The sequence below is a fragment of the Erythrolamprus reginae genome, chromosome 2, assembly GCF_031021105.1.
Source record: "Erythrolamprus reginae isolate rEryReg1 chromosome 2, rEryReg1.hap1, whole genome shotgun sequence".
NCBI classification, from domain to species: domain Eukaryota; kingdom Metazoa; phylum Chordata; class Lepidosauria; order Squamata; family Dipsadidae; genus Erythrolamprus; species Erythrolamprus reginae.
This window is the reverse complement of record NC_091951.1, coordinates 312,377,338-312,403,115: the sequence shown is the minus strand read 5'-3', so window position 1 is coordinate 312,403,115 and position 25,778 is coordinate 312,377,338. Positions and strand designations below refer to the sequence as shown.

The 25,778-nt window shown below is 38.2% G+C and overlaps 2 protein-coding genes across 4 annotated transcripts in view; both read left to right on the top strand.

Annotated features, from left to right (window-relative positions):
- The window catches only part of ZFYVE16 (zinc finger FYVE-type containing 16), a 35,364-nt gene extending 30,200 nt beyond the window's left edge, over window positions 1–5,164 (top strand). For all 3 annotated transcript variants that reach the window (XM_070743093.1, XM_070743091.1, XM_070743092.1), the window contains one exon: window positions 4–5,164. In XM_070743093.1, the coding sequence (XP_070599194.1) occupies window positions 4–168 (165 nt within the window). In that variant the 3' untranslated portion in view covers window positions 169–5,164. The remainder of the gene's footprint in view (window positions 1–3) is intronic.
- Window positions 5,165–7,582: 2,418 nt separating this feature from the next.
- The window catches only part of FAM151B (family with sequence similarity 151 member B), a 786,337-nt gene continuing 768,141 nt past the window's right edge, over window positions 7,583–25,778 (top strand). Inside the window, exons 1-6 of the mRNA XM_070743102.1 lie at window positions 7,583–7,928; window positions 10,838–10,963; window positions 14,531–14,681; window positions 17,362–17,570; window positions 18,473–18,608; window positions 20,267–21,347. Of these exons, the coding sequence (XP_070599203.1) occupies window positions 7,865–7,928; window positions 10,838–10,963; window positions 14,531–14,681; window positions 17,362–17,570; window positions 18,473–18,608; window positions 20,267–20,414 (834 nt within the window). The 5' untranslated portion in view covers window positions 7,583–7,864 and the 3' untranslated portion in view covers window positions 20,415–21,347. The remainder of the gene's footprint in view (window positions 7,929–10,837; window positions 10,964–14,530; window positions 14,682–17,361; window positions 17,571–18,472; window positions 18,609–20,266; window positions 21,348–25,778) is intronic.

Sequence of the window (25,778 nt, the reverse complement as noted above, 5' to 3'; positions counted from 1 at the left end):
TAGGTGGAATATCAGGCGGGATCTGGAGGCCAGGTTCTTCCACAGCATTACTTAAATGATTTGGATAGTGCTTTGATTCCAGTAATTCATGGCTGGGTATCCAATGCCACAAGCTTACCACTGGAAATTGAATTAGTATTTTTCATTAATGAGTCTCTTTTAATATAACTGGCAAGTATATTATAATGTAATGAACTGAATTGCTCTATTGACCATTACCAAAGCAGTTAACATTACATTATTAAAAGAATGTTCAAGTGTGTTTTATGCCAATGATTTAGCAGTCTTCTAAGAGAGCTTTATTTAATTAAAAGTTGTTTTTCCATCTTTACTTAAACAGAATATTACTTTATGTTCTGAAATGTTACCTTTAATACAGTTAAGGCAAGGAAGGAATAGCATTAGCATTTATGATTAAAGAATTATCTCTGTTTTACAGATACATTTAATATTCTTTGGAATTACTGGTAAATCTAGTGAATTCTTAACAGTTTTGTGTAATTTTTTAAAAATTGCATTTAAATGGAGTAGAAGTTTCTTGCTGCATAGTTCAGATATAAAAGCTGTTAATTACTAGAATATTGGCATAATTATTCTATCTTGAAAATGTTTCTACAAGTATACTTGTCTTTATGATGAAACCAGTATGTTTTTGCCAGATGTGATCATTTTATAAAATTATAAATTTTTAATATTGGTATATTTTAAAGTGTATATTATTGCTGGAACCTGAGAGTTCCCATTTTAATGGCTGATTTTGTTATATATTTATAATGGCTTTAATGAACATAAAATTAATACTTTTTATATGAAATACTTAATAATATTGTTTTCTTCTGTGCTCAGATATACAGTTGTTTCTTGGATTTTCCAAGAAGGAATAAGAAGTCAGATGACCCTTAAAGTAGTCATCCTGTAGCAGTAAATCAGGCACAAAGCCTGTCTCTATGCTCTTTTCTCTACTTTTTGAGACCTCTTGTATCCCTCTTTATATTCAGGGAGAACAATGTTTTAGTTTGAATATTTATGAACAATTTGCCATAAAATACTTGAGGCTCTTTATAGAAGTCTTATTTTTGTAATGGGTTATTTTCAATAAGTAAGCATTTATGTACCAGAAAAATGGTTGTGATTACTGCTCAAGTAACCTAAATCAAGTTTGATAATGCCTTGCATAATGTTGCAGTTTGTTGTGTACTATAAGAAATTGTATGTCAGTGTGTCTTTGAATTATTTATACTTATATTCCTATAACGGCAAAAATATCATATTCTAATTATAACTAAATGCCTTGACATTATATGCGTATATGAACTACAGTTAGAAGGGCAATTTATTGCTCAGATATTTGACATTACAGAATAAAGGCACAGAAGTGTAGAAGACTCCAATAAACTAGTCCCATGGGTCATTGTAATGAAAACATTGTGCTTCTTTGTATCAAGAATTGTAAATTTATTGTAGACTAAATGTTTCATAATATGCAACTGTTTCTCTGTTCTGCTATTGTTGAACCTATAATGGCAGGAGACAGTGTTAAATGTTTCAAACATTTATTCATAATGTATAAATATGATTTCCTAAGACACAGTTTTCTATAGCACCAATATAGCACCAAGCATTATTCTGTATTAAGAACTATTTGTTCTCTGGAGGGTGATCCTTTTATAAATAATAAATAACATTAGGCTTTTATTTTAGAATATAAGTATATAACTATATAAACATAAGGATTATCAAAAACTTTGAAAATTAAGCTCATGATGTTTTAACAATCCAGAAACAACATTTTAATTTTTCTATTTAGATCACTTAGATACTTCTTTTCTTTTAATGGTTCAGTTCAGTTAAATTTCATCAGTTCCTTATCTGTTTTTAAAAGTTTTTAAAAAAGATATTCATCCAAATGTTGGCAACTCTTTTGATAGCACTGATTAGAATAACATAGAATAATAGTATTGGAAGCGCCCAATCTTCTGCTCAAACAGGAAACCTTACATGATTGCGAATAAATGATTGTCTAATATCTCCTGGAAAAATCTCCAAGGATGGAGCACCCAGAACTTTTGAATAATTGCTGTCATTGTCAAGAAATTTCTCCTTAATATTCAGTTGGCTTTCTCTTTAATGATCTTCCATTCGTTATTTCTTGTTCTTCCTTCGGGTGCTTTGGTGAATAGGTTCACCTCCTCTTCTCTATAACAGCCCTTCAAGTTCTGGAAGATTGCTATCATATCACCCCATTCCTTTCTTTGTTAAATTAGACTAGAACCCTTATACACTTCTCTGTACTCTTTCTAGGGTCTAAGCATCTTTTTTGTATCATGACTAGATGCAGTATTGGTAGTGTAATTTCACAAGTGCAGTATAAGCAGTACTATCACTACAATGATCTTGCTACTATTCTTCAGTTGAAGCAGTTTTGGACTGCATTAGTATTTTTGGTACCCATGGCACACTGCTTGCTCATACTTAATTGGTGGTCCACTGGGACTCTTAGATTCCTCTCACCTAACTACTGTTAAGCAGAGGCTGTCTATACTGAACCTATGTGTTTGTACTTAAGTGCAGGATTTTGTCTCGCCATTGAACTGCACCTTGTTGGATTGGGTCCAATGCTCAAGTCTACCAAGATTCTTCTGAATCTTGAGTTTATCTTCCAAAGTGTTGTCTATTTCCCCCATCTTGGTGTCTGCAAATTTAATGAATTCCTCTTCTATCTCCCCCCATCCAGATCATTTAAGAAAATGTTAATTAGTACTGAGCGTGTGACAGAACTTTTGAGGTACTCTACCACATTCTTCCCTCAATGTAGATGTTCCAATGAGAACCACATGCTGAGTGTGGTTGATCAGCCAATTGTGCATTCATTTAGTGAGGGTATTATCTATCCCACGTTGTTCTAGTTTACCAAGAATTAGGCTGTGATCTATTTTGTCAAATGCCTTACTAAGTATTAAGTCTGAACCATTAATCCAGTTTAAATTAGATGATGTTTCTTTTAATTTAATGTTTCAGTTAATTTAATGGCTCTTTCGCTTCACTAAAATTGGGAGTGATACTTCATATTACCGAAAACTTTCTGAATAACCTATAAAAAAGCAAACTTATGACACCTGTTAAAAGCATAGATAATAAAATGTGAGATTGCAAGAGCATATCTAATTTTACTTTACCTTTATCTAAAGGAATTATGGTATTCTCTTTTAAATAAAAGTGTCCCTTCACTATATTCGAATATACGGTACACTTCAGGCTTAATGTGATATGACAGTTGGATGGAAAATAAATCTAAATGGCCCTATAGATGGAGGCACTCTGTTATCTCTGGCAAGGCACTGACAGCTTTTTTTTATGGCTAGTCTTCTTCTTGTTGCCTATAACTCATCTGCAGTTCATAAGTGGGATCATCCAAAGATGACCTCAAGGTATGTAAAAATCTGTTAGGCATTATCATTCCAAATGACTAGAACCAGGATTGGGAATAATAAATGTCACAATAACATAATTTTCTGCTAAGCATGGATGTTATTATAATTTAGTGGTGAAAGCTCTGTCATTATATGGTTTATTTGGTTTTGCTATGTGAACTATGATTTATTTGGTAAATGAAGCTATCGTAAATAAATTAGCACTGTGTATGAATTCAATCATGATTACCTTGCAATATTTCATAATGTGTTGGGTAAGCAAGAGAGTTTATTCTTCAAAATATTTTTCAGGTTGAGCTGAAATTATCAATCATAGTTGGCACTCCTCTGATGTTCTGGTGTTAGGTCTGCTATAGGCTACTTCCTACTGTCTCTTGTACTTTCTTCAAACACTTTTCATAATACTTTTATGTAGCGGTGGGGTACGAGCCGGAACGCTGAATTGTTCACCACGGCGGATTGTAAGTTTTTGCAGGACCAGCACAATTTTGCTGCTGCACCTGTGGAGGTAGCAAAATCGCGCACGGAGCTGCAGGTAAAACCTTGCTGAAGCATGAGTGCAATTTTGCTACCTTCACAGGTGCAGCAGCAAAATCGCACTGGTCCCGCAAGGACTTACGAGCCGCAGCGGCGAGCGCAATTTAGCATTCCGGCTCGTAGCCCACCACTGCTTTTATGACTGCATTTTTTAAAAAACTGACTATATTTTCACTGGTATGAACATTTAAAAATCTATAACTACTGCATAGTAATTGGGTGTGCTGCTTCTGGTCACTGAATTATCTACTCACTGTGGACTTCAGTTCCCCAGCGTTTTCTTTTCAAACATGTTAATGCTTTAATCATCGTTTCCAGGATTGCTGCAACTTCCTAATAAAGGCAGAAATGTCTCTTGTTTCTAACCTAAGTATAGCTTTAATTAAGCATTGCACATTCAAACCATCCTTCTATTCATGAGTGGGCATTATATATTTCCCTGTTTTTAAAGATTTAAGGTAACTACATTCTTACCAAGCCACTATGATTCTTTATTGATTAGCATGAGGAGATAACTCAAATTGTAGTTCCAATTTGAAATAAATATAGCAATATGAAATAAATACCCTAATGTATATTCCCTTTTCTTTTCCAACTATTCCAAATTTATGGTTTGGAATATTTCATTCAGCTCAAGGATTTATAAATGATATAGTACTGAATTTTTAAAAAAAACACTTTAAAAGCATACTATGCTCCACAGAGCTAATTCTCTTTTGGGGTTAGGGGTTACTATAGTCAAAGGAAACATTCTTGTCCTCTCTATCTTATGATGTCAATGATTTGCTAAAGAGTAAAGCATGTTTAAAATTCAAAACAACTTAAAATGTTTCTGGGGCCTTTCAAGCCTTGGCAAAAAATCCTCAATCTGTGTTTAATAAATTAAAATGTATACTTAAAGTTTAGATTAATTCTGACATTTCTGTTATTTCTCTTTGTTTTGATTTTGCAGTCCGGTGTGTAGCAGTTGTTATGCCTTAGTACTTGATATAAGACATACAAATCTTCAAAGTAAAACTAGCGTAACACATGACCCTGCCACTATATGACAATTTATTTTGTGAACTGAAAAAGCCTGAGTTAATTGGGCAAGTAAGCAGTGAACTAGTGTTTGCCACTTTTTAAGTTTGATTTTGCCTTCTATGACTAGTAATTCAGACAACAAAATAAAATGGGAATAAATAAGAGATCACAACTGACCTTTGTGTAATGATTTAAATATTACTAAAGCATTTGGTGTCTGGAAGTCAGCATTCTGTTGCTTACCATGCTTATTTACTGACTTAATTTGCAAATTATGCTGAGCATTTTGAAATAGCAGTACCATAGCAGTATGTTAGCGCTACTACTAAGGAGAAGTGACTGCTGCTTTTCATAAAATATTTCGTTTTCAAGTTATAATTCTATCTATCCTTAAATTCCACAAAGCCCCTAAACATTTACAGGGGCTATTGATTTGAAGTCCACATTATTGAATGTTTATATCCAAAAAACAATGGAAACTAATATATAAATCAATATTACAGCATAATAAATCATTATTGTTCAGTCATTGCTGATTAACCTGATATTTTTATGGTTAATAACTGTTTTGAGTTCTTGTAAATTTTTATCAACAATAACATCTAGCTACCTTGTATTATTTTGTCCTCTTTTCTGATTGTCTTTGGCTTTTGGCTTTATTATTAATGCTTTCAGAGAACAATTAGATTTTATTTTTTAAATTTTTATTTATTTTTTTATTCATCCATTCATTCATTCATTCATTTATTCATTTCATTTTTTTAATGCTGCCCTTCTCCTTAGACTCAGGACGGCTTACAACATGATAGCAATAGCACTTTTTAACAGAGCCAGCATATTGCCCCCACAATACGGGTCCTCATTTTACCCACCTTGGAAAGATGAAAGATTGCATCAACCTTGAACCGGTGATGAGATTTGAACGGCTGACCTGCAGATCTAGCAGTCAACTTTAGTGGCCTGCAGTACTGCACTCTATCCACTGTACTACCTTGGCTCATTTTACTTCATCTAGTATTGTTTTCTTGGGAGGCCAATGTTCAGTGTTCTACAGCATCAAAATTCCAAGTTATTTCTTTATATTGCAACAGGGAAAGCCACGATATAAGCTATGATATAATGTACCTTTGTTGCCAATGTGATGTCTTTGCTCTTTACTTAGATTCGTCAAGTTTGTCCCAAGTACCAGCTATATTCTCAAATCTAGAATCATCATCCCTCTCTAAGTAAACTTCTTCAGCTACTTGCCTTGAGTTACTGTTGCCTCTTAACTGTCTTGAGTATTTTTAATATTGAGGCAACATGAGTTTTTGTCCTCTTTTTGTTATCAACAATGGATTCCCTGCTTCCAGCCATTCAAGAGGCATTGCTATATCTGACGTTGATGTTTCTCCCATAAAATTTGACTACAATTGCTTTTCAAATCTGGCATATATGATTACAGCGATCCCTCATTTTTTGCTGGGGATGCGTTCTAAGACCACCCGTGAAAAATGAATTTCCATGAAGTAGAGGAAAGATATTATTATATGTATTTAACGAGTATTTGGACTTTTAAAACCCACCCTTTGCATTAAACAGTCATTGTATAATGTTTCTCAGCTGGAACTACAGGTGATATCCTAGTACAGTAGTACTATAGAAGAATTTTATGAATTTTTAATGGATTTAACATTTTTCATGGATTTAAGCCCCCTTTGAAAACCCGTGAAATAGCAAATTTGTGAAAGATGAACCGTGAAGTAGAGAGGGATTACTGTATATATTATGGATATAAGTTAAATAATTAAGAGATCACCCATCCACCCCTTTCCCACTTTTGACTCATTTAGCTATCCCATATTATTACATCCTGATCATCACATAGTATGTTTTATGCACTAAGCAGGTAACCTTATACATGCATTGCCTTCATCTTGTCCTCAAAGTTAAAACCTTTTATAAAACTAATAGACATTTTTGTCCCTTGCCATCTGCAGTATTCATCAAATATTCATTCATTCATTCAACTTCTATGCTGTCCAATCCCAGTGGGACTCGGGGCGGCTTACAATAATAAAAATACAATTAAAAAAAGTCAAATATTAAACAATAAAAACTCAAATTAAAAAACCCACAGAGCAAGCAGTCGAATCACCACGCATGCCACTCCAACGCAATTCCGCGTGACAGATGTAAACATTCACTACCAATAGGATCCAGGGTCCGTTGATTCTTTTGCAACAACCGTATCTGGCATCTGGTATTTGTGTAGTATCTGACATTTTTAATTCTCAACTAGTATTAAACAAACAAACTGGAAAACGTGCGTGCAAAACGCCCTCCTACAAATAGCAAGGTGAGATTTCCCTAGAACTGCAGGTTAGTGTTTGAAATACTGTATAGGGATCGTCATTTGCTAATCTTCAAGTAGGAAGCACATTTTTTTATATAAAAATGGGATTTGGGGCATAAGAAGCTTCTTCAGGGTTCAGTTTCTACATTCCCATAAAGCTACAAAGGCACCGGGTGCCATGCGCGCCTCCCTCTGGAGCTTCCTGGCTGAGCCGGGATTTAAGGCCGGATGCACCATAGAGATGCCGCCAATTCTGCCACTCTGGAAGCCTGGCGTCAAAGCGAAACCATCGTTTCTAACTCTCGCTGATTTAGATGATTTTGCAGGATAATAAAAATCCCTCGCAGCAGATTTCGAAGGCGGTCGGATCAGAGCCGTTAAGAGAGCAGCCAGGCAAAATGCCAGAGCGAGCCTCGCCGTCGCTCTGAGGGAAAAGCCCCCCCTCCCCCGTTCAATGCCGCGTAGAGAACCGGTTGCCCGCCTCAGGAAAAAAAAAAGCAAAGGCAACCCGGGGTCTGAATAAGACCCAAGATCGGACATGCAAGAGGACGAACGTGGAGGAGGACCGGGCGCCGGAAAGTCCGCACATGGCGAAGTGGAAGGTATCCGCTCTCCATTTCCAGTTAGGCTTCGAGTCCCCAAGATAGAACATGGCTCTCCAACCTTGGCAACTTTAAGCCTGGAGGACTTCGACTTTGCTGGCTGGGGAATTCTGGGAGTCGAAGTCCTCCAAGCTTAAAGTTAAAACGTTGCTGGTTGGGAAATTCTGGGAGTTGAAGTCATCCAGGCTTAAAGTTAAAGCTTTGCTGGTTGGGAAATTCTGGGAGTCGAAGTCATCCAGGCTTGGGGCCTGGGGAATTCTGGGAGTTGAAGTCCTCCAAGCTTAAAGTTAAAGCTTTGCTGGTTGGGAAATTCTGGGAGTCGAAGTCATCCAGGCTTGGGGTCTGGGGAATTCTGGGAGTTGAAGTCCTCCAAGCTTAAAGTTAAAGCTTTGCTGGTTGGGAAATTCTGGGAGTCGAAGTCATCCAGGCTTGGGGCCTGGGGAATTCTGGGAGTTGAAGTCCTCCAGGCTTAAAGTTAAAGCTTTGCTGGTTGGGAAATTCTGGGACTTGAAGTCCTCCAGGCTTGGGGGCTGGGGAATTCTAGGAGTTGAAGTCATCCAGGCTTGGGGGCTGGGGAATTCTAGGAGTTGAAGTCATCCAGGCTTGGGGGCTGGGGAATTCTGGGAGTTGAAGTCATCCAGGCTTAAAGTTAAAGCTTTGCTGGTTGGGCAATTCTGGGACTTAAAGTCATCCAGGCTTGGGGACTGGGGTATTCTGGGAGTTGAAGTCCTCTAGGCTTAAAGTTAAAGCTTTGATGGCTGGGGAATTCTGGGAGTTGAAGTCCTCCAGGCTTAAAGTTAAAGCTTTGCTGGTTGGGCAATTCTGGGAGTTAAAGTCATCCAGGCTTCGGAACTGGGGAATTCTGGGAGTTGAAGTCCTCTAGGCTTAAAGTTAAAGCTTTGATGGCTGGGGAATTCTGGGAGTTGAAGCCCTCCAGACTTAAAGTTGTCAAGGTTGGAGACCCCTGCCCTAGAGGGTGCCGTCGTGCATAGAGCTACCCAGAAGCAGCTCTGGTTAGCAAATTGACACGATCTCTTACTGAAGTTTCTCTTACGATCTGATCGCTAAACCAGGATCCTTCATTTTCTCGTTTCTATTGGGCTTATATTAAAGCCAAATACCCCAAGTGGCAGAACAACTTATTACACAACTCAAAATAATGCAACCATCCCAGCAGTGACTGGAAAAGAAGTGCAAGATGCTTTCACCTCTTGAAAGCCCCTTGCTTAGGCAGACATCTACCCCTCAACATTAAAAGGAAGCAATAATATGGGATCATGATGAACTCATCTTGGCTGCCCATACCCCTGCTACTGAGCAAGGGAAACTGGCTCCATTTCTCCTCTCCATCTCCAGGCATGGGCAAAATTTTCATCACCCAACGCCCAGAGTGAGAATACGTTATGACACCTCCTTCCCTCCCTCTCTTTCTCCCAGTTTATATTGCTAACTTTGAAACCGATCAGACTGCAGCTACTTGAAACTTCCAAAGGGAGATTGGACTGCCATCTGTCTGAAATGGTGTAGGGCAGTGATGGTGAACTTTTTTTTCTTCGGGTGTCGAAAGAGCATGGGCACACCCTATTGTGCATGCATAAGTGGCCACACCCATTATTTAATGCCTGGGGAGGGTGAAAACAGCTTCTCCCGCTCCCCAGAGACCCTCTGGAGGCTGAAAATGGCCTGTTGCCCAACTTCTGATGGGCCCAGTAGGTTCATGTTTTGCCCTCCCCAGGCTCCAAAGGATTCCCTGGAGCAGGAGGAAGATAAAAATGCCTTCCATCTTTCCAGAGGTTTTCTAGAAGCCAAAGTCCTCCCAGAGTCTCTGTGTGAGCCAAAAATCAGCTGGCTGGCACACACATGCATGTTGGAGCTAAGCTAGGGCAACAGAGCCTTCTCTGTGGCGGCCCTGACTCTCTGGAACCAGCTCCCTCTGGAAATTAGAACTGCCCCCACCCTCCTTGCCTTCCGTAAACTCCTTAAAACTCACCTCTGCCGTCAGGCATGGGGGAATTGAGGCATTCCCCCCCCCCTCTGCCCCGGGCCTATACAATTTATGTATGGTATGTCTGTGTGTATGTCTGGTTTAATAATAAATGTTTTTTAAGTGTATTAGATTTGTCATGAATTGTTTTATTGTATGCTGTGAGCCACCCCGAGTCTACGGAGAGGGGCGGCATACAAATACTGTAGATAGATAGATAGATAGATAGATAGATAGATAGATAGATAGATAGATAGATAGATAGATAGATAGATAGATAGATAGATAGATAGATAGATCAATCAATCAATGGCTTGTGTGTTAGCAGATATGGCTCTGTGTGCCACTTGTTGCACCCATGCCATGGGTTCGCCATCACTGGTGTAGGGACTCCTGCTTGGGAGGGAGAGGTTGGACTAGATTGCCTACAAGCTCCCTTACAATCTGTAATCTATCTTTGTGTTTTCAGGGCTAAAGCAGAGTTTCAAGTATCATTCATTGTTCCTGAGATTAAAACTTTGTACTGCAGATCTTATGGATCCTATAATGATGGGACCCTGCCCTAGAGGATGTGAAAGATCTGCTCCCACACTGTTTCTCCAACCTGAAGTTGGAGAGACTTCAACTTTCAGCATTCCAGCTAGGGAATTCTAGTGGCTAAATTCACCCATTTTAAAAGTGCTGAGTTTGAAATGCTAAAGCATCTCTTACAGATAACAATTGAGATTTAGTGAAAGAAAATTCATGGTATCATGTGACAACCTGTTCCACCGACTGACAGCTCATACAACCTGGAAGTCATTTTAACCCATTGATTCTGATACTGCTCTCTGAGGAAGTAGAAATAAATTAATAGAAAATAGAACAGAAATTAAACAACCAGGTCTCTTGTGTGAAATTATTCCTGCCACTGTTTTCCATATAGGTTTTTGGAGTCAAAATATATTAGATTATTTTCTGAATAGCAAGCAAATTAAAACAAGAGATGGAGCTGAAATCATTTGGTATCACAGAGCAAACAGCAAGCAACACATGAAAGAGGCAATACAGAGTAAGTTTTAGAAAATAATACTTGATTGTAACCCAGGTAGGTAAATTTATTTATTTTTATTGTGTACTTCATAATATAACAGTATTTATTTCAGTAATTCTAAAAAAGCAGAGCAGAGTTAAATCACAAGAGCATTGAATTTAGTTTGATGGAGGTGGCAAGGGTTGGGTTTTTTAGTGGGTAACATATTTTTTTTTAAAAGTGATCTCTTATAGAGATACTGAATTTCCTGGCAGTATCCTCAGGAAAATATATATATGCTTCAAAATAAAATCTGAAAAATATAATCGTACAATGTACAGTGCTTTTATTCCATTTTGCTTAATGTATTTATTCATTCATATGTGTTATATAGTTAAATATGCTATCACAGTGATGGTAAAAAATTTTGGCCTTGAGTGCCCAAGCCGGAATGTGCAAAAACACTCACTCCAGAGGGCTGGAAATCAGAAGACCAAGTGGCTGGCATGCATTCACACACTGGCCACCTAGTCCTCAGGTTTCCAGCACTCCAGCATGTGTGAAGACCAGCTGGCTGCATGCATTCGTGCGCTGGCCGGCCACATGTGGTCATCGTAAATCAGAAGAGCAACTGGTGATGGTGTGCATGGCAATAGAGGCATCTGCGTGCTACTTCTGGCAAGCGTACCGTAGGTTTGCCATCATGGCCCTACCATTAATCTTTTTCCAGGCAAAAAGTTCAGATGACAATGTGGCTTATTCACTGTTGTGGTTGGCTCTGGGCCAGCTCCTGCCCCAAGGACTGTGGGGGTGGATGTGGGTGAATTCTCCCAGGGTCAGAGGCCAGTTTTATTGCTGACTGCTTCTGACAGCGAAGTGTCTGAAGCAGATAGTGGAAGTGAAATGGGATCCTCAGAGGGGGTAATGGCAGACAACCCATTAGGTAGTCACCCCCTGAGTCATTCATCATTGTTATCATCACTGGATTTGGAAGGAGAGACATTCATTGATGTACACAGGCGCAGAGCAATGTCTAGGAAAGAGCAACTGCGCAAATACTACGATAGATCACCTGTGGCTGGGTGTAATTAGACTAATTGGGCTGCTGTTAAATAGTCAGCGTTTGGGCCTCTGAGTATGGAAGTTTATCAGTTCGGTAAAGGAGGACTTGTGTTTTTTATCGGGATTCTACAAGGACTCTCTGAAAAGTTTCCAGGACTTTTGAACTAAATCATAGTCAAGCTTGTGACTTTGCGAACTCTTGAAGGAGAGTGGCTGTGACGTCTTCACAACTGCTTGTTATCTGTTTTGTGTTTGTTTATTGTTCTTCACAGCACTTAAGGCGGTGGCTTTGAAGGTGAGCATTTTGCCTGAGTAAAAGTGTGTGTGGTTCCTCTTTTACTTTCGATAAAAAACAGTGTTATTGACTTACAACTGTGTGTGTCTGAATTCCTACCTTTGAACTTAATTGAGGGCTCGTGCCGAGAAGCCCGGCAGAACAATTCACATAACAATTTTAGTCAAGGTTAAGGTAAACATAGTTCACTCGATCTAATTTTCTCTAATTATACAATCCATTGAGTGAAAATTAATCCCAATTTGGAACATCATAATAAAATAGAATTCTTTATTGGCCAAGTGTGATTGCACACACAAGGAATTTGTCTTTGGTGCATATGCTCTCAGTGTACATAAAAGGAAAAGATACATTTGTCAAGAATCATAACATACAACACTTAATGATTGTCACAGGGGTCAAATAAGCAATGAGGAAACAATATTAATAAAAAATCTTAATACAAGCAACAAGTTACAGTCATTCATTCATTCATTCATTCATTTATTAGATTTGTATGCCGTCCCTCTCTGTAGATTCGGGGCAGCTCACAACAACAATAGAAAACAGTCCATAACAAATCTAATAATTTTAACGGTTAAAAAAGAAAACATTAAAATCCCCGTTATTAAAGCATACATATACACAGACATACCATACTTAAATTGTATAGGCCCGGGGGAGATGATTCAATTCCCCCATGCCTGATGGCAAAGGTGGGTTTTAAGGAGCTTACGAAAGGCAGGGAGGGTGGGGGCAGTTCTAATCTCTGGGGGGAGCTGGTTCCAGAGGGTCGGGGCTGCCACAGAGAAGGCTCTTCCCCTGGGGCCTGCCAAACGACATTGTTTAGTTGACGGGACCTGGAGAAGGCCAACTCTGTGGGACCTAATCGGTCGCTGGGATTCGTGCAGCAGAAGGCGGTCCCGGAGATATTCTGGTCAGATGCCATGAAAGGCTTTATAGGTCATAACCAACACTTTGAATTGTGACCAGAAATTGATCAGCAACCAATGCAGGCTGCAGAGTGTTCGTGTAACATGGGCATACTTAGGGCAGCCCATGATTGCTCTCGCAGCTGCATTCTGCCCGATCTGAAGTTTCCGAAAACTTTTCAAAGGTAGCCCCATGTAGAGAGCATTGAATCTCGAGGTGATGAGGGCATGAGTGACTGTGAGCAGTGAGTCCCGGTCTAGGTAGGGCCGCAACTGGTGCACATATAGTTGTAAGTTGGAGGAAGTTGGTGATAGGAATGATAAGAAAAAGCTAGTAGTAATAGTAGTGCAGACTTAGTAAATAGTTTGACTGAGTTGAGGGAATTATTTGTTTAACAGTGATGGTATTCAGGAAAAAATTGTTCTTGTGTCTAGTTGTCTTGGTGTGGTCTGTAGCGACGATGTTAATTTCACTATTTCACTCTGTAGCGAACATGTTAATTTCACTAATTTCTTGATTAGTATGTTCTGCAAATCCACCCTCTGTGTTATATATTTCATATTTCAAATTGAGCAGACTGAATCCAAAATTGTTACCAAAGCAAATGAACATCACACTAACTCCCTCACCACAGCAATCTTCCAAGGAAGAAAAAGCGAACAGCCGACTGGCTCGAAAAGCAATGCATTCCTCGGTGAAGTCACTGCCAAAGAGTACAAATAAGCCCAAAATAAGAACCTGCAGAGTTCTGAACTGGATAGGAGAGGGAGGAAGAGATTCAGGATAAGTAAATAAAGAATTGTACTTTACTGGATTTCACCGTGTTGTTTTTGGACTTGGACATGACATAAGCAACTAAACCAGTTGCTCTAAAAACAGAAATTATATGATTTGATACCGAAAGCAGACAGAACACTAGTTCTTTTCCTCCCTTATAGTTGCCCACTGAGCAAATTCTAATTCTTTTACTATTTGTATTTTAACACAGTAGATGTTTAAAGTTCATATTTTACGTTTTTCTAAGTTTTCCCCAACAGAGAACACAAGTAATGTACACATATTCATTGGAGAGAGAAATTATTTTTACGTTCTTTAGTTCATATAATAACCCAAGTGCGTAAAAGGTGACAATAAATTTGAGAGATGCAGTTTTTCTGATAATTCTCGAGCTGATTTATCTCCATGACTCTTTAATAGGTTGTGAGTTCCACATAGCTCCTTTTATCAGTTCTCATGTGATATAGAAGTAGAAGAAAATAAACACTTTGCTACAAATGGCTTTTTAGATATGATAACATTATTGCTATTCTTTGTTTCCTTGTTTTGGAAATTAATAGGCCCTGCTCACATGATAGAAGCAGATGTCCTTCTTTATGATAATCACCCAGTCATGGCTCATCCGCCTGAAACAAACAGTGATAATACACTCAAAGAATGGTTAAACGAAATTAAAAACACCAACAAAGGGATCAAGCTTGATTTTAAAAGGTAATTTGGAAAGTATACACACCTACATTTTGGACTTTAAATAATCACAATATTGTTGAATAAGGAATTTTGATCAAACAGTTACCAACACAAATATTATGAAGTCTAATGACATCTCCATAAGAATGCCAAGAATTATATTTTTAGTATTACCCTGCAGGGCCTATCATTAAAGTGCTGAAAGAAACTCTAGTAATAAAAAGCTAAAATAAGATAGTTGGCTAATGCCAAAATTTTGCAAATGATTACCCTTATGGCAAGTATTTAATATATTTTACAATACAACACCAGCAAATAATTCATTTAATGATTCTGTACACATATCTAGAACATTCATATAAACACAGTGGTACCTCTACTTACGAACTAAATTCATTCCATGACCAGGTTCTTAAGTAGAAACGTTTGTAAGAAGAAACAATGTTTCCCATAGAAATCAATGTAAAAGCAAATAATGTGTGCGATTGGGGAAACCACAGGGAGGGTAGAGGCCCTGTTTCCTCCCAGGAGATTCCTAGAGAGGCCCCATGGAGGCTTCTCCCTGCCTTTTCTGGCCCTGTTTCCTTCCAGGAGATTCGTAGAGAGGCCCCACAGAGGCTTCTCCCTGCCTTTTCCAGTTACAGTTTCGGAGAGTCAGGTTTGTAAGTGGAAAATGGTTCTTGAGAAGAGGCAAAAAAATCTTGAACACACGGTTCTTATCTAGAAAAGTTTGTAAGTAGAGGTGTTTGTAGGTAGAGGTACTGCTGTAGTTACTTCACTTGATCCAATTCTTGTCTCTTATCTTTCCATTCAAAAATTGTAAATGTGGATTATTTTTATTATAACATTCTTTTGTGTAAGATGTATTCACAAACTTCTGGCTGTGGCAGTGCTGCCATAGGCATCCACAGTCACGTGATTATGATTTTCAAAGCTCCTTGCCAACTTCCCACAAGCAAAATCAGCGGAGAAGCTAGCAGGAAGTCAGAAGTTGCTCCTATTCTCACTGCTTTTTTGTTTACCTGTGGTTATTCTGCTTAACTCTTTAGGTAAATAAATACCGCCACTGTCAGTATTTGTCTATTATTTAATGTATTTTGAAATAATTCACAATAAAATGTTGGCAATAATTAGAATAAATGACACTACAAATAAAAGATGTTTCTATTTATTTATTTTATTTTATTTTATTTGCATGACGCCTCTCTCCGTGGACTCTGGGTGGCTCGGTAATCATGTCTCACCTTAAGGACTAGACAGCTCCATGTGACAAATTGACAGCCTCACTGCACAAGTTCTTTTATCTTATTCTTATAATCTTTATTTGCTATTTCATTATTTTGTTAATTTTAAAAACTTGATAAAGAAAATGAAATAAAATAACAGCAAAATTTTGTTATTTCAATCAATCTTTTTTCCCCTGATCAGTAGAGGGTGCTATAACACTGAAACTATTTTCCACTAATTGCTTTTTTACTACTGCCTTCTCTTTCTCTTTCTCTCTCTCTCTCTCTCTGTTAATGAAGAATTAATGAATCTGGAAGCCAAAACCAAGAAAAACATCTTAAAATTTAAATTCCAGAGTAAGCATACATGAATAAAAAGAAATCCCTGTTCCTTCCTTTGCCAGCATCAAACTTAATGTTTTGATATTGTGTGTGTACATCTCTTTGTCTTGCTATGTCTGTATAATCTCCAGGGTCATTGGATATTCCCTTGTTTGCAATAAACCAACATACCTACCTGTGCCATTTTGATAGAAGTTTGGTATAAACAAGTTCCTGTATATGGATATTGAAACTCTTGTGTCAAGATTTATTGCTACATATTAAATGCAAAGTAATTGGGATGGTTTTTTTTTATTATTATTATTTATTTATTTATTTATTTATTTATTTATTGGATTTGTATGCCACCCCTCTCCGGAGACTCGGGGCGGCTAACAGCAATAATAAAACAGCATATAATAATAATCCAATACTAAAAACAGTTAAAAGCCCATTATTATAAAAACCAAACATACATACAGACATACCATGCATAAAATTGTAAAGGCCTAGGGGGAAAGAGTATCTCTTTCATATCATACACAAAAAACTACATAGGCAGGGGGAGATGTTTCAGTTCCCCCATGCTTGACAACAGAGGTGGGTTTTAAGGAGTTTACGAAAGGCAAGGAGGGTGGGGGCAATTCTAATCTCTGGGGGGAGTTGGTTCCAGAGGGCCGGGGCCCCCACAGAGAAGGCTGTTCCCCTGGGTCCCGCCAAGCGACATTGTTTAGTTGACGGGACCCGGAGAAGACCCACTCTGTGGGACCTAACTGGTCGCTGGGATTTGTGCAGCAGAAGGCGGTCCCTGAGGTAATCTGGTCCGGTGCCATGAAGGGCTTTATAGGTCATAACCAACAATTGGGGAGCTTTGTGGGCATTAAGAATAGAAAAGTTACAAAAAAGAGAATTGTCCTGATTTTAAAAAATCATTTGCATGCTTAAACCACCCAATTTTACCATTAACTCTTCCCTCAATTTTAAAACTTTTTTTAAAAAATCCAAACATTTCTTCCTGCCAAATTTGTATTTCTGGTATTTTGATCTTCAGAAAGGGGCAGCAAACAAATCTAATAAAATAAAATAAATAAATAATTAGTGAAAAATATACCTTTTTTTAACCAGATACTTTAAAATGTATTGCTTGTTTATAGTCTAGAAGCTGTGAATCCCTCAATGAAGCTTCTGGGAGATCTACATCTTCAGCAACCTGTTTGGATTAATGCAGACATACTTCTAGGACCAAAAGGAAACCACCCCGTAGATGCAAAGGGATTCCTGGACACAGTGACATCATCTTTCCCAGATGTAACTTTATCTTTGGGATGGACTACTGGGAGAATTAATTCAAAATGCAATACAGGTAATGCAAATATGTGCTAATGCTTTAAATTCATCTATAAATAATACTGTGTAATTCATTTTGCCCTGCAATCAGGGCAAGACATTTTTAGGTACCTATTTGTATAAAAGGTGATCTTTTATACTGAGATCACTGCACATAAAGGTTCAACACCTGGAGGACAACCAAGATGAAAAAAATATTACTACAATCATGATTCCCCATCTCCTTTACTCATGCAATTTTCAAAATGTGCACATAGTTTTAAAACATGATTCTTGCCAGATTTTCTTACGTGATTTCAGATTGATGTTTTTTAGTATTTTAAATGTTAGATTTCTTGCATATTTTCTATTTACTCTGTTGTCTCCCTGAGTTTCAGGAGGGCAGCATAGAAATTTAATAAATAAATAATAAATATCAATCTGATATGGCTGATATTTACCATTTCAAAATGATTCTTTGATCTCACAACTGTAACATTAATTTCAAAGGCTACAGCAAGGCATAAAGCCTTCACCTATATAGTATATTTTGAAAAATGTACACAGCAGCATCTGTATGAAGGCAAGGGGAGTTAAAATAATATAAGGAGGGTTGTACTGAATTGACACAAGCTAATATGTTACTGTGTTGTCACTTGCATGTACAAAAGGGACAGAGTTTGTGGGGTGGCAATTATGCACATTCATCATTTTGACAAAAACAATCGGTCCTCTGGATATTTTCAATTATGTTACACCTTATCTTTTTTAAATGCAGAGAACAGCAATTTGCAAAAATCAAAGTTTCTCTTTCCCATCCTTATCTCTTCTTATTCCTTCTCATTCCAGAAAAAAGGGTTTTTAATTAGAGGTGGACAGTTTAACTTTTATAAATTCAGCTTCCATATCCGAATACTATAGCATTTGTTCCTTGTTTAGGTTACAGTCTAGCCATGGTACAAGAAATGGCAAAAATATGTAGAGATCGTACTCAGCCAATCACATTTGCTGTAAGAGCTGATTTGGTTTGTCGGTCAAAATCTGAACTTCTGTGGTTACTACAGCAATCAGAAAGGTATGGTTTTCACTAACTGGATTTTTTAATAATGTATAAGACTTTTAAAATGATTCAAAATAAATGAATAAAATAGAAAGTGTCTGCTTCAACAAAGCTAATATAGGAATATTTAGTTTTTATTTTCTTTTTTAAAATAATTTTTATTGCAATTTTCCAAGTTAAAAGCAAAACAACATACAAGACAAACATAAATCACACATACATAAAATATGATTTTGCTAATACACTAATGTTTCATTTTCATTTACTATTCTTGTTGTACCTTATATCAGCAATCAGCCATCCTTGAGTCCCCTTTTATAGTTTTCAGAATCTGACTATAGATCCTGAAAACTAATAGCAAGGTACCACCATTTTTGCAAGGGGAAATATACCAAATCCATCAACTATATTATTATCACTAGTAAACACAAACACAAAGAAACCCCAGCTTTTTGCCCAAATGATGCAACCTCATCTTTCTTATGGCTTTAAGCTACTCCTACCTCAAAACTCTGACCCATCATTTATGAAGATGGAAATTATTGTCTGAAACCAATCATTATATTAATAAGACTTCTCACTTTTTTATTTCAGTAGATTCATGAATTTTGATGATATAACTATCAGGAATAATAATAATTATTATTAATAATAATTTATTAGATTTGTATGCCGCCCCTCTCCGTAGACTCGGAGCAGCTCACAACAAAATAATAACAGTATAACAAATCTAATACAGTGTTCCCTCGATTTTCACGGGTTCAAACTTCGCAAAACCATGGTTTTTCAAAAATATTAATTAAAAAATACTTTGTGGTTGTTTTCCCCTATACGACGGTTTTTCCTGCCCGATGATGTCATATGTCATTGCCAAATTTTCATCCACCTTTAATAAAAAAAAATTAAAATAAACTTTAATAAATAAACATGGTGAGTAATAATCTAAATGGTTGCTAGGGAAATGGGAAATTGTAATTTAGGGGTTTAAAGTGTTAAGGGAGGGCTTGTGATACTGTTCATAGCTAAAAATAGTGTATTTACTTCCGCATCTCTGCTTCGCGGAAATTCAACTTTCGCAGGCTGTCTCGGAACGCATCCCCCGCGAAAATTGAGGGAACACTGTATTAAAAACATCTAAAAAACCCAACATTAAAACCATACAACACAATCACACCATGCGTAAACTATGTAAGCCTGGGGGTATCTTAGTTCCCCCATGCCTGGCAACAAAGGTGGGTCTTTAGTAACTTACGAAAGGCAAGGAGGGTGGGGGCAGTTCTGATCTCTGGGGGAGTTGATTCCAGAGGGCCGGGGCCACCACAGAGAAAGCTCTTCCCCTGGGGCCCGCCAGCTGACAGTTTAGTCAACGGGACCCAGAGAAGGCCAACTGTGGGACCTTATCGGTCGCTGGGATTCGTGCGCCAGGAAACAGTTCCAGAGGTATTCTGGTCCGATGCCTTGTAGGACTTTATGCCATGTGGATTCAGTGAAATACTTTCCTCAGAAAGCTTTCATTTGGTAGAACCATCACTATGTGAAAATAACATAACACAACTGAAGTTTTGGCATTTACTTCTATTGCGATACCTATTTTTGATAAGTAGATAGGTAAATATGTGTTAGATATTTTAGATATCTGTGAAATAATTCAACTTTGGTGACTCTTCTTCCAGGTACACGTTAACCATTTGGACGGGAAAAGATGATGAATATTCCGTAGATGATTTACTCTTCATCAGACGCAGCTTTGATAAATGTAGAGTTTTTTATGATATATTGGAGCCACAAAATTCTGAATTCAGAAAAGCCGTAGGAATATAAAAAGGACAAATAAAACAGCCCAGTCAACAATATATTTAGGCTTTAGACTGAGTGGGAAAAAATGTAATTAAGTTGAATTGTAAATTTCTATCACTGATGGAGCACAATTGTATTTATTGAATGGATGTTTTCATCAATTTTGGCCAGGGATAGGCAAAGTTGGTTCTTCTGTGACATGTGGACTTCAACTCCCAGAATTCCTGAACTAGCATGATTGCCTCAGGAATTCTGGGAGTTGAAGTCCACAAGTCATAGAAGAACTGACTTTGCCTGACTTTGGAGAAACTATGGCACATGTGCCAGAGGTGGCACACAGAGCCGTCTCTGCTGGCACGCATGCTGTCGCCTAAGGTCAAATCTCTGTGTTGTTTTCTTTGTGAGCTTGTTTCCTTAAATGATGAAACAGAAGTTCATGAAAGAAAAAGATCTTACTTCTTGCAGTGCTGCCATTGGGATGTCCCGTCTTCCACCGGCCAACTGGTCTTTGGGTCTCTGCTGCACGTGTATATGTGCGCACATTAATGTATATACACACATTCAGTCTGCACATGCACACATTTGCTCATGTCCATGCATTGACACATGCATGTCTGTGCATGTGCACCTTTCAGTGTGGGCATGTCCATGTGCTGCAGTTTGGACACTCGGTGTCTAAAAGGTTCACCATCACTGATCTAAGCTGCTCAGTTTTATATTATTGTAGATTTTACTGTACCCAAAACGTGAAGTTGAGAAGCATATACAATGGTACCTCTACCTAAGAACGCCTCTACTTAAGAACCATTTTCTACTTAAGAACCCGAGCCCGGAAAAATTTCCCAGGAAATTTGAGAGTGGCACAAAAGCCCGGCCAGTTTCCTGTCATGCCTCCTGGGTTTCTCTCTCTGGTGCAGTGTATGGGAGACAGCCTTGTGTCGGGTGTGCTCCCTCAGAGTCCCTCTTTTTCTAAAAAGGCTTAAGGTTTTGGATTTTTTTTATTCCCCTCCCCTCACCTTCTTCCTTTGGCAGCAACTTTCTTCCTCCTCTTCTTCCTCCTGATTCTCCTACCCAAATTCTGAGCCTTTATTTCTTTCCTAATAGGTTTGCATGCATTATTTGCTTTTACATTGATTCCTATGGGAAAAAATTGCTTCTACTTACAAACTTTTCTACTTTAGAACCTGGTCACAGAACAAATTAAGTTCTTAAGTAGAGGTACCACTGTACCACACATTTTTAAAATATAGAGTCAATGCTTAAAATGTCTTCGTGTATTCTATGATATTTATAATGTGGCTTTGGGGGTGGGGTAGCACAAAGCTGTTAAGACCTTTCCCCCACCCTCAAAATAGTTCCCAAACATTCAAAAGTTTATTTGTCATTAGAATCTGTTCCTTCTGTGGAATTTCCAACTGTTAGCAAAAACAGATTTTCATAGGAGCGGGGCAGATGGGGGAGTCTTAAATCAATTATTTTAGTTTATGTAGAGATTGTACAGTTTTTGACATCTCTGTCAGTTTTGACATTTCTGCCAGTCTGTTATTCTATTCCAGTTTAAGGTCTGTTGAAGACAGACATCTTTCTCCTTTACTATCCAGTTTTTCCACAGAGGATACTTATGCAAAGAGAAGTAATGGGCAACTGGCTTTAAAACAAACAATACAAGTTGAGCTTAATTTTTTAACAATGCCAAGAAAAACCCCAGAAGACAGTATAAGTCACCCCTATATTTTCCCAACGAAATAAAATGGGTATTTCAAGTGTCAAGCTTGACTTGAAGAAAACTTTACTTTTATATCCCATTTTGACTTTTCTCTATTTAATTTCCTAGGACAAAAGTGTCCACATAGAGCAGTCATTCTCAACCTGGGGGTCAGCTGCAACTGCAATGTTTAACATATTCTCAAAACACCCTTGAAAGCACACTGGTTCTTACCCTAAGCAAACCCAAGTTTTTAACACAAATACATATTTTCCCCAAAGCACGGATGAAATCCAGCAGTTCTGACAGGTTCTGGAGAATGGGTAGTGGAAATTTTGAGTAGTTTGGAGAACCAGCAAACATGATCCGTGGCTGGCCCCGAGTGGGGTGGGAATGGAGATTTTGCACTACCCTTCTCCTGCCACGCCCACTAAGGCATAGCAATAGCATTTAGACTTATATATTGCTTCAAAGTTCTTTTACAGCCCTCTCTAAACAGTTTACAGAATCAGCATATTCCCCCCAACAATCTTGGTACCCATTTTACTCACCTCGGAAGGATAGAAGGCTGAATCAACCTTGAGCCGGTGGTGTGATTTGAACTGCTGAATTACAGCTAGCAGTTAGCTGAAGTAGTCTGCAGTGCTCTACTCTAACCACTGTGCCACCTCAGCTCTCAAGGCTTGCCCATCATGGCACAGCATGTCCAGCAAGCCACGCCCACAGAACCAGTAGTAAAAAAAATTAGAATTTCACCACTGTCCCAAAGAGTATTGAAAATAAATGAAATTTTATTCATTGTGTATTACGTTTTTTCATTTAAATTGAATGTTATGACTGAAACTGCTCTTACAGTTGACCTTAATAATCTAAAGGAAAAAATAAAACTAGCAGTAAAACAGTTGTCAACTATAATTAAAATTTAAGAATAAAATGAAACAATGTAGCAAATTTTGGTAAGAAAGGCATATTCAAATCTTTTATTTGCCTCAATTCGTAACTAATACTTTAATGAAAGTATAACAAATTAAAATTTTTGATTTGGTTTCATTTTAAAATAGTGGTTTGAAACTATTGAATCATTGAAAAATAGTTATTCTCTTCATCATTCAGTACAGAGGGCAAATATTTTTGAATATTCCTCACCCCATTCATAAGAGGTCTGTAAGGGACGCGCACCATTGTGCCTACTGTCCCTGTCCTACTGTCCAAATTTAGCTATATCTACTGCAGTGTTTCCCAACCTTTTTTGAGCCGCGGCACATTATTCACATTTACAAAATCCTGGGGAACATTGAGCGGGGGGAGAGGGGGGCTAAAAAAAGTTTGGACAAAAAAAAATCTCCCTCCCTTTCGCTCTATTTCTCTCTCCCTCTTTCTCTCCCTTCCTTCCTCTTTCTTTCCCTCTCTCTCCCCATCCCTTTGTTTCTCCCTTCCTTCCTCTTTTTGCTCTCTTTCTCTCTCCCTCCTTCCCTCCCTCTGTCTTTCCCTCACACTCCTCCCTCTCTCTTTCTCTCTATCTCTCTCTTGCTGTCTTTCTCTCTTTCTCCCCCTCTCTTTCTCTTTCTTGCTATCTCTCTTTCTCTTTTTTTTGCTTTCTTTCTGTTTCTTTACCCCCCCTCTCTCCCTCTCTCTCCCTCTCTTGCTATCTCTCTCTTTCTCTCTCTCTTTCTCATACAGCACGCCACAGCAGTGGCATTGGGCAGTAGCCGTGGGGCGGCAGCAGGGTAGTCACCTGCTGCCGCAGCCGCCAGGGAAGCTCCAGCCGGGTGGGGCGCTTCAGCTGCCGGAAAACTTGGAAGGCACAAAGAAGGAAGCTCAGCTTCCGGTCTCACAACTTTTTGCTCTTCATACTCTCAGCAAAAAGTTGCGAGACCAGAAGCTGAGCTTCCTTCTTCGCGGCACATGTCTCGCGGCACACTAGTGCCACGGCACACTGGTTGGGAAACACTGATCTACGGTGCTTGTTTTTGTTTGTACCATACCTGTTATCTTTTACACATTTTGGCAAATAAATAAAATAAAATAAAAAAATTTGCAGAGAGTAAATACAATAGCCTTCCCTTTCAAATATAATTTATCTTAATTGGATATTAAATGCCTTTTTCAGTTTTTCCATTATCCAATTTTTTAATCAGAGGCTTTTACTGAAGTTTGACTGCATTTATTTAAATATTTTCCACAAACCCTTTTCATGTTATCTTATAACTCCCCAACAGAGTTGTACTCGAGGTTGGAAACAAAACAATTTAATCATTTCAGAACACACGTTATCTTTCACATTGCCAGTGGCTGTGGGTGTATCAGAAAATACACAAAGGAAACTGTAATAATTCTACAATGATTTTATACTGCATAATCTTGTTATACAAATCTGAAAAAGCTGTTTGTGATTACCAGCATATGTTACATATAATTTCTTTCATGTTGTTATGACAGATTTACTGACCCCTTGTACATCAATTTATCATCTAGAGCAGGTTGTATATAATGGACTTAGATCTGAAAGAACTGAATTTATGCGTAATACTCAAGATACCATTTCCCTCAAAATAAGATATCCCCTGAAAATAAGCCCAATCAGGTTTTTGAATGCATGGCAATAAGGCCAAGCGCTTCTATCAGGGTTCAAAAAAATATAAGACAGGCTCTTATTTTCAGGAAAACAAGGTATATGTATCAAATCAACATGCTGATTTATTAGCAAAGCTAATTTCTTACTAGGTTGTATACTTGTTCTGTCTGGGTCACTCCAGAAGCCAATACCAACCCAAAAAGAGAAGCCAGACACACTGGTAAAAGGCAAAGGCAGTTTTAGAAAATCCAAGAAAAACACAGGTAACAGAAAATGTCCTTACAAACAGGAAAATGCTGTATCTTCAGATATATTCACGAAGGCCAAAAGTCCATGCAGCAATACAGAATTCTTGCTGCCAAGCCAAAGCTGTAGATAGCAGACCTATACCTCCCACGGATCTTCCAAAGCTGCTGGGCCACAAGCCAGGAACAGAGACGCCGAGAAACAAGACAGGATAACGCCACGCCAAGCTGATAACACTCCACATGGCTTAAAGGGCTTGCCTGCCTTTTAAACCCTACTGATGAGGACCACACCCAAACCCAGCTGTTTCTACTTCAATGGTGAAAATATCTCTTTAACTGCTCCTTTCATTGCTCTGAACGTCGCTGTCTCATGTCAGTGACAGCTTGTGCGTCATCACCTAATGACTCCAAGCTACTGGCTGGGGAGAGCCCCCCCCCATGCTGTTCTCCATCCCATTCCTGATTTTCCTCTCCCCCGTCCGACTGTTCAGCCCCCTCCTCTGCGCTGTCATCCTCCTCCGGGCATGGAGCCAGTAGAGACACAGCTGGTCCCTGAGCAGCCTCAGGCTGAATCACAACAATACTTTAGATTTTTCAAATTACACTGATTAAGACAACAATTTCCTAATAATTATTGGATGCATACTGAAATTACTACACATCATACAATATTAAACAATGGATGGTTCTGGAAGAATTATTTCTAGAAGTATAAAGTCTTTTAGGAAAAGTAATTAAGTCTTTGGGTATTTTAAGAACTAATTTTTGTATAAATTTCTTTATCTGGCTCTCCCATTTCTTAGTTTGCCACTAATTAATAATAATTTATTAGATTTGCATGCTGTCTCTCTCCGAAGATT